We start from the raw sequence: 9,652 nt of genomic DNA, 5'->3' as shown, positions 1-9,652 counted from the left end.
GGAAAAAAACCCCATATGGATATGTGGTCATATCCACAAAACCCAGTACCACATGACATGATTCACCCCCATAGGGACACAGACTGCAAGACTCCATAAGCAGGGCACTCCACAACTTTCCAGTATTTTACTACTACACTATACAAACATTTTAATGCAGACTTTGAATTAAAGTTTTCCATCATGTGAAATGGGATGTTGTTATAGCTTTACACCCTCAGTGGTGCTTCCACCCTGAACTTCATCTCCACAGAACAAATACCATCACTGCAGCTTCCTGAACTGACAGCAGCTGCTGCTGTCCCAGGTGACGAGAGTGAGGCTTGGAAGCCCTGTCCTGCCCACATCACATGAGAGGACTCAAAGACCAGCTTACCTACTCTTCAGGAAGACTCCTGCCTTACTGAGAATTCCAGGAGAAGAGGGAGAAAAAGCATCGAGCTGGAGAGAAAGGGAGCGGAGCGTACAAAAGCACAGCACTGCACAGCTACAGGCGTGCTGAGAACAGCACAGCAAGACCTTAGGACATCTGCTTGTTGCTCATGGTAGAACATTCTCCTGGCATCAGCATTCTCCTGACAGTTTGGTGGAAAAGAAGAGCCAAGGCTTCCAGACAGACTCAGGGTAGCAAGGATGGTTTTTGTTTGCCTTTCCTTTAAGTGAGGATAAACAGGAGGTATTTGTCTATCTTGCAGGTTTCTTCCTTCTGTACCTCACCCCTCTCTTTTGTGAAGGACAGAAACCAGATGCAAGAAATGCAAATGATGCAATGCTTTTGAAAAGACAGAATCTCTCACAAGGAATACATTCAGCATATTGTGACCTTCTGCATCTGCAGCTCAACAGAGACTATGAGGAACAGGGAAACATTGTGGCATTTAATACATTATGGCCAAAATAAGCTTGTACTTCCCTCATGACTTCCAGAAGAAAGCTTCTGGGCAGAACCCTGGAAGGCAGACTGCACTTTGCAGCAGGACAAAAACCTATTTGCAACACTCTGCCATCATCAATTAGCTACAGAAGGATAATGCCAGTAAGCTGTTCATTGAAAATGGAAAGGGGAAACATCATAGAATTTTTGAGACATAAACAAGAGTAATATTCAGGTCTGCCAACACATTCATGATGCTGAGTTAACTTAATTTTAGACAGCTTGGGAGGTTATCAAAAAGCACACGTTGAGAAAGTTCTTTCAAAATCACAGACCCAGACAGCAACTGTGATGACAGAATCCATTTTATGTGCAGAAGAAACCAGAACAGATATGGAGAAAGACACTGCAATATTTTATTTTGATTATTTTATTTTTTTTAATCTTCAAAGTTTTCTGCCTTGAGACAGGAATGCATGATAGATAGAAATGGCTCAAACATCTTCACATGAAACACTCTTAATCATAATTCATTCACAATTATTTTTCTAAAACATCTACAGTTACATAATCCCACCCATTTCCATCCATTATCACAGATTTAATTATTTGTTAAACAGTAGTTGCCAGCAATTGAAAGCTGTAAGGCTTTTTGCATATTAGTAGAGTCTTCTGAACTACACAAGAATATCACAACTCTAACTCTCACTTACATGGCAACCCCAGGTGACAGATGTTCCAAAGAGAAATGTGTCGCTTATGTGGAGTTCATAAAAATGACAGAGAGCTCTCTGTGCCTCGTTAGCTCTACTATCCTCTCTCCTTTACTAAGATTATTTTCTAAACCTACAGCATATTCCTCATTTGTAACCAAGAACTTTGATGAGCTGATGAACTTTATCTTCCACTGCTGCTATTTGGCAAATTTGCAAGTCAGGCATACTAGAGCTCTCCAGTAAAACTCTTTGTACAGAGCACAGTTTAAACAGATGGGTTGCTTGGAATCCATATCTCCCTCCATCTGAAGGGAACTACTTTGAGGTTCTCTGGAACTGTTGTAAACAAGAGGATATTTTTTTTCTATATATATATGTGTGTGTATATATATATTTATATATTTTATATATAAATGTTCTAAATGTCCTTTGGGAGTCCATTTGTTTTTGTCTTTCCAAATGATGACTAAATACCTGATCTGTAGCATTTCTCCTGAGAAGATACTAGTAAGGGAATGACAGTTTTGATGCACTTTGGAATGGCACAATCACGTAAACGCTTGCACAATTAAGACTTATGAACTCATCCAAAGTTTCTAAACATGATATTCTAACTAAGAACTAAAATACCAGCACAATGCAGCAAGTTAAAAAAGAAAATTCTATGTAATCAAAATATAAACAAGTACATAGGAAATGGATATCTGCCAGTAAATCTATATCTTTTTTAAAGTAGGAAATGTATGCACTTAAGAAAAAAATGTAGCTATCTGACAAACTTCGTAAAAAAAGTACTTTCCAAATGCATAACAAATGCCAAGATATCCCGTAACTGGCCAGGTATAGCCACATGAGAGCTGCATGGCTTAGAGCAACCCGGGCAGGGGTGGGGTGGGGTGGAAATCAAATCACAAAAACAATAGATCAGCAAGTCTAGGGAAAACAAAAAAATCACATCATCATCATCTAAATTACTGTATGCTTATATCACAATTGCTAAAGGAGATGGGAAAAAACAGAAAGTAAAGATTGCAGTTTAATGATTCTTAAGAATTACCTCTAAAAATTCAGAAGAAAAAAATTATCAACTTACTAATTCTAAGCACCAATTTAATAATTTAAGTTAACTGTATTTATATTTTTCATACTAGGGATGGAGCAAGTTCTGCTTGAAGGCTTAAAGTTTAACTCTGGAGCCCATCTGACTTCTGTGTTCTTGTCATGCTTCCTCTGCTGTTCACATCAAAGTCACTGTACAGATTCTCTCAAGTTTCCAACTCTCTAGGCAAGCAATTCTTTGAAGAGACAATTATGTCCTACAGTTTAAGTCAACTTTCAGGTCATGAAAAGTGAAACACCAGTATTTGGTTAGTCTGCTACTAAAGAGTCTGTGAAAATGGAATAGCCGACACCGTTCCTCGACAGGATTTGCCTTAGAACTAGCAGCACCCAGGGCAGACCAACTTTGAACACATCCAGACTCCAGGAGGAATTAGTAGTGTTAGAAAATTGCATATGTGTTAGATCAAGAAGGCATCGCCATACATGTGGCATTGTTACATTACTTTTCCTCTATTTTTCTCAAGAAAAAACAAAGGAAAACAGCCCTACAAAGAACTTTTTGGTTGGTTTTTTCATTCTGTTTGTCTTTGCACCTGGAAAAAGCAGCACAGTGCTTCCCAGCTGGAACAGCTCAGCGCTCCCCATGAGCTCGGTTCTTCTAGAAAGCACTTTCACATAGTTAAGGTGGTCTACTTCAGCTAATTCTCAGAGCTAACCTTTTTTCCAGTATGTATTTCATGCCACTTCCTGACAGCAATTTCAGAACTGAAATCGAAATGGATCTATGGTAATGTCCACTACTAACTGCGACCAGATCTTGCTACAGACCATCAAGCCAGGCCCTTGGGATGGTTCCACACATTGAACTGAAGCTCAGACTAAAAATCTCACTGAAACTCAAAATCTGGAGTGGTCATGAATCTCAGCTACTCTTCCCTATTTGAACCCTCGCCCTTGTAATGAAAGCACGCACACCAAGGGAAAAGAACAACCGCCTGAGCTGGGAGCATTAAGACACCAGTGAGTTATCCTGCTGCTCTTCCGTGAGTGTGGACTCGCTGTGCTCCTCGCTCAGCTCGTTGGAGGGCTCCTCGTAGCTCGGCTCGGCGGGATCCAGACTGCTCCCCTCGCTGTGCTCCTCGCTGTGCTCCTCGCTGGCCTCCGCAGACTGCTCCAAGTTGCTTTCCAAGGAAGCCGGAGAGCTGCCAGTTACGCTTTCATTTTGGTTCATTTCGTTAAAAGGCTGTGGGAGGTGTGCAGGAGACTGCACAGCGTTTTCACTGGCAGGGATGGGCACTTTGGTGGCACCAATATCCAGGACAATGTCATTTGGTGGCAGAGTTACCTTCTCCACAAGTTTCCACTGAATTATACTCATGTCTTTCCCTCCAGTTGAAATCAAGTGACCGTCGCTGTGAGTGAAGCTGACATTTGTCACATGACTACTGTGAGCACTGTATTTGTGACTCGGGGCCTATTGAAAACAAGCAGAAAGATAAATCACATGTTGACTAGAAGAGATCCACGATACGGAAATTTAAAACTACTAATACTATTGCTTAGCCCTTCCAAGAGAGATCTTAGCTCACAAAAGAGTAAAGAATTATATTTATATTAGATTTTTCACCACAATACTTCCTCTCCTCTTTGCAACTTGGAACAGATTTAGATCTTTATAGAGAAAGTAATGGACTTAACACTAAGGCCAGCAGAGACAAAGCATCAGGCCTCCTCTCCAGAATTTAAGGATAACCATTGACACTTCACTGTTAGGTATATTGTTTTATATTTATATTGTTTTACACTTTCTATTTTATATGTAAAATTAATGGGGGTTCTTGGATATAAAAGGAGTATTTGCCTGCCAGGTTCCAAAAACAATTGTGCTGGAAGCATGGAAAGCTTCAGGCAGTGTAAACAAGCACCTGGACTAGACTGATCTAGACTTACCTTTGGCTTGGAACAGGGATACTGAAAGAGATGGACCTTACAAAAATCATCAGCAACTGCTATCACTTTTCGGTTATGGGATCTGACAAGGGCGTTTATGTCTGTCCCATCTGATCCTTCAGGCCAAACTCCTAGAAAGGAGTACAGCAGATATTCAGTAATGGTGGTTTTGGAAACAAATCAACGGGTAATTCATGAACAAAAATAAAACCTATAAAGCTGTGAGAAAAGGCAAGATGAACAAAAGGTAAGACAGAAATTCTGCTAGAAAATGGAATTAAATGCATTAAATGTCATTAATATTTTGTTAGTCTAATGCTGCTTCCCCCACCTTGTTCTCCCAAATCCTGAGTTTCAGTCAGGATAATATCTTGAGCTTAAGATATGTTTCCTGCTCAAAACCTCAGTCTTGTTTAAACCTTATCTTTAGATTAAGTTTGCTGCTTAAACTGGTAACTCTTGATACTGTCATTCATGCACAGACATTTTAAAAGCAGCAGTGATGCTGAAGCATGGGACAAACCCAGGTACTGCACATTATGGTTCTACTGGTTTCTTCTCTGGTTTAATTCATTTCACTTCTTATATTTTAAATCTTAGTATTTGTGTAACTCAAAGAAGACAACTGATTGATGATACTCTGCAAAGAAACCCAGCCCATGCAAGTTTCATAGATGTAAGTGTTGTCAAGTGCTTAAGTACAATTCAGTCTGGTTTTAAATTAAAAGAATGACACAGATACGTCTAGACAAAAGAATAACAATGTTTGCTAGATGAAAAACACTGATCAAATTTGGGATAGGGGAGACTCTTAACAAAATTTTTTTAATAAAACATAAAGACCTTAGAGAGTCCCATAACAAAACAGACAATTCACATCTGGAAGGAAAGCTGAACAAAAGGTAAGCAAGGGATTTTAAGATATTAATTTATGCCAAAGGTACCATGTTTTTAAGCTCAGACTTGGGTTTCTGATTAGGTCTAGGAGTTAGGAGGAGTTTTCCCCTCTCATTTTTCACCCCCGCCCTTAAAAACCCAATCGACCAAGAGGGATGTTGAGTATCAGATATGAAAATATCTTTTTCCTCCCTTACAGCCACTGACTTCAGTAAAATAAAAACCATATGCTGTCTACTGTTTTATACAGCACAAAAAGCCAGCTCAGAATTGCCTTATCTTCTTGTTTTTAAGCAAAATGGCAAATAGCATTTAACTTTAAAGCTGTTTTTTCCCATTCTTCAGTGGGTGGAGTAAGAACTTTATTTTCTCTGAAGAATAACAAAGGCAAAATTGTTGTTAAACTTGTTACAACGCCAGTAAGATGCACTGTCAGTAATTTATTACATAAAGATTTGAAGTGCTAAGGAAAGTATTCAGAAACATTTTAGTGTTCTCACATCAGTGAAATTAAAGTGAAAAAGATATACTATTTAAGAATTTTCAAGTAGTTCAACATGAATGAATTTTACCTTTCCTCATTCATTCTATATATGAAGTACTGTCATCATGTGGGAGTAATAAATGCCTGAAGTTTCAGCTACCACCTTAGGCAGACTCTGACAAAGAACTATGCAATTTCCTCTTATTTTTAATTTCCTCTTCTTTTTAATTTAAGATTAAAAGGACTAATATTCAAGATTGAAGCTTTTATTAAGCATCTTTTATGTTCACAAAATCCTTTAGCAGCTCCAAAGGTAAGGCAACCTTTTGTCATGACAGCAGGATTTGCTTTCAACGCATCAGGCAAACAAGAAAAAAATCCAAGACATTAATATGGCTGAGTCTTGAGTTCTTAATATAACTGCAAAAGTTCTTAATAACTGTAAAAATAACAAAACCCCAAAAATAATAGGACTTTATTATAAGGCACGAAAGCAGCACTTCAATTTTAATAAATTCTGCTAGACAGCAGTAAGCCTCTCAAAAGAATCTGTTCAGACAAAACTGTGGGAAATGTGCAGCAAACCAGAGAGTAACTTCAAGTGTTTGGGGTGCAGAGTGCTGACACTGCTGAGCCAATAGTAATAGCAGCTGCCAAAAGGAGGGATGCTATGCTCATCCAAACCACACTCTTCCATCCTCTTCCTTCTGCTGACAACAGCACGATGCCTGGTCCTATGGCACGCTACCCACAGAGCTGAACTGTGGAACACATACCCCCCACCAAAGCCCAGATCCCACAAACTTAACCCTCTCTCTTGAATATCAGTGAGCAGCCCCTGGCTTGCCTGGATCCCTGAGCCAGCTGACCCTTGGGTCAAAGCCAGACTAGCAAATACCTGATAGGTTGGCTTAGCTGCACTGTCTGATTTAATGGGAAAATACTTCCCTTCGTCTGAGGCAAAACCGTAATTTTAAGATTCTGCAAAGGGTGTCAGACTAACAGACAGTACAAAATTAGGGCATGATGAATCTTGGCTAGGAAGTTTAAATATATTCTGTTCTGCCCAGAATACCATCACACTATCAACTTTATCTACTTTATTCCCAGGTCCTCCAGCACACTGAAGATTTTGAGACCAGTTGAGACTAATTAAAAACTTAATTCAGAGTGGTTAAAGTTTGTATTAATCCAAAAGAGAATGCACACAGGATCAGGAAACTTACCCACTTTCTAAAAGCAAAAAGTAAAATGGGTTTTCAAAACAGTGGTTATGGGAGCTGTTCAAGCTCAGCCTGGCCCCAGTCAGTAATAGCAGCTTCTATCTAACAGCTGTTAAAAAGACAAAGCCAGTGGTCTAGATGTGAAACCAAACTCTTTCTGCACTCCCACATCTCACCTTCTCATGTCAGGAGTAAAGGACACTTCTGGGAAAGCCCAGGGATTCTGCTCTACCACCAAATGTAGTGGTAAAAGTTCAGCTGTAACAGAGTGTGCTACCTCCATGTTTCTGATAGATTTAAGTACTCTGCAAAAGACTGTAAAATGTTTCAGCTCCAAGCCTATTCCAGAAGGAATATGCAGTCCTTACAAAGTGTTTTCCTTGCCCCCATAGAAGTACATCATATTAGCATCAGTTTTGCTTTTCAGTTTCTGTGGCATCTCCTGAATCTTCTGATACTCCATTTTAAAAAAGGCTTTTGTGCTGCACTATTATTTCAGTCACAGTAGCAAAGCCAGTGAAGAAATGACTGCTGTGGTCCAATTCCTTGTTAGCCTAGGCTAACATGAACAGAGCATCAGGAGGATACACCCACCCACCTTCTACTTCACCCAGACACACTGAATAAAAACACCTACAAATACACAGTCTGGTTCACAGTTCTCAGGCTAATGGAAGCCAATATTTTCATCAAACTAGCAATAAGCAACAGTACTCAGCTCCAGAAAGAGCATGCTCATGTTTATTTCTGCTACCTACCAAGCTCCAAAGAACTCAGAAATATTTATGCAGTCTATCAACTAGCCAGCTTCCTTCTCTGATCCCTTTATTTTTCCTACTCTGTCTCAAATCTTTGATATCCAAAAAGGAAATCATGTCTGGTTATTAAGCAACAAATGCCCTCCACCCAACCAGTACGCCACACAAGTGTGCCAGTGTTAGCCCTCACACCAACTTCAATCCTTGCCCTTGAACATGCACGAGAGGGGTCAGAAGCTACAGAAAGGATTCACACTTCACTAATTTTCTTCTACCCTACATGTAAACTGGTTTACAAAGTTGAACTCCTAGTAGCTGTGAAGAGAAGATTTGTAGACCTAATCCTCACCTCTAAAGGATTTGCTAATTCACTTGCTTTTGGTATTTCCATCAACATGAAGAACAGAGGCAGGTGCCTAATCTCAGTGGTGGAAGAGATGTTCAGCACCCTGCTCACACAACTTCACTGGGAGGCTGAACCTTACTTTTAAACCCCTCACAGAGGGGGTCCTCATTTATGGCCAACAAAGCTGCCTTCAGCAAAAGCAATTTGAACTGTTTTGCCACAGTCTAAAACAATACTATTAAAACCAGATCTGTCAGCTTTTTAAATTGTGTTTGTACATTTTAAAAATAAACTACTAGGTAAAAAACTGTTTAAAGCATTTTTACTCTTTACGAACAGAGTATATTACTCACCTTTGACTACAGGTATCAAAGTGCTGTCATGATTTTAAGTTATGAACTATAACCTACACTCATGCACTCTTGCTCCTATCTCCAAACAAGGTAAGCAAAAGAGAATGCACATGTGCCATAAAAGCTTTTTGCTTCAGCTCCTCCAACACTGGTAGCCAAAAATGACTGTGGGAGAGTCAATCCCCAAACTTCAAGAACTAAACAGAAATCAATTGTACATTGTCTATAGAACACTTGGTGCACTTTATCACAGACAAATATTGTGGTCAGTCACTTTGGTCTGTGATCTCAGCACCATCCCTTAATAATCATTAACAGTATACTTCTAATGACAAACTGAAGCAAACAAACACAACAGCATAGCGTTAGTAGCTTAAAAGTAAGTTAAACAGTGCTTACCAAACACCTGGAAGCCTAGCACACAAGTGTACGTTGTCCAATCTATATCCTTACAGTCAGAACGATTCCTGATTAGCTTACAGCCACTTGGAATGTCCCCTATAAAAAAAAGTGAATGATGAGTTATGCAATGCAAAATTTTATTTACATATGTGCTCTTTGAAGAGATGCTAATGGAGAAAAGAAATGCATCTTAAATCCAACCTGGAATTACATTGTAGGAGCGAAGACAGACCAGCACTCTTTTATCAAACTCCAGATACTTGAAGCTTTACTTGGTTTTTACGAGTCATATTTACTTCTCATTTCCTCCTTCTGATAGCATAACCTCAAAAACACTTCCCTGCAATTTAAGTACTCTGCTACTAACTCTACAAAATGCTTTAATAGAGTCTTTAATATAATAATTTCTTCTTCCTACCAGCTCCACTGATGTGCTAAAATTCAATAAATCATTCAGGAAGCTGTGCTTTTAAAACAGTGAGCAACTACTGCCAGAGAAGCCTTAGAGTACTTTTCAACTTTTAACTAGAAAAGGAAAGGTTGTCTTGCAATACACCAAGCCAGTAATAATGGGTCATGGTTCTTTC

At 39.3% G+C, this 9,652-nt stretch overlaps 1 protein-coding gene across 5 annotated transcripts in view; it reads right to left on the bottom strand.

Annotated features, from left to right (window-relative positions):
- Positions 1-1,268: 1,268 nt before the first annotated feature.
- Positions 1,269-9,652, bottom strand: part of EML4 (echinoderm microtubule associated protein like 4) — a 114,010-nt gene continuing 105,626 nt past the window's right edge. For all 5 annotated transcript variants that reach the window (XM_017744817.1, XM_017744813.1, XM_017744814.1 and 2 more), the window contains 3 exons: positions 9,063-9,161; positions 4,603-4,733; positions 1,269-4,126 (listed from right to left, as the gene is read on the bottom strand). In XM_017744817.1, the coding sequence (XP_017600306.1) occupies positions 3,662-4,126; positions 4,603-4,733; positions 9,063-9,161 (695 nt within the window). In that variant the 3' untranslated portion in view covers positions 1,269-3,661. The remainder of the gene's footprint in view (positions 4,127-4,602; positions 4,734-9,062; positions 9,162-9,652) is intronic.

This window comes from Corvus brachyrhynchos, unplaced genomic scaffold, assembly GCF_000691975.1.
Source record: "Corvus brachyrhynchos isolate BGI_N302 unplaced genomic scaffold, ASM69197v1 scaffold258, whole genome shotgun sequence".
Lineage (NCBI taxonomy): Eukaryota > Metazoa > Chordata > Aves > Passeriformes > Corvidae > Corvus > Corvus brachyrhynchos.
This window is presented reverse-complemented; position numbering and strand designations above follow the sequence as displayed.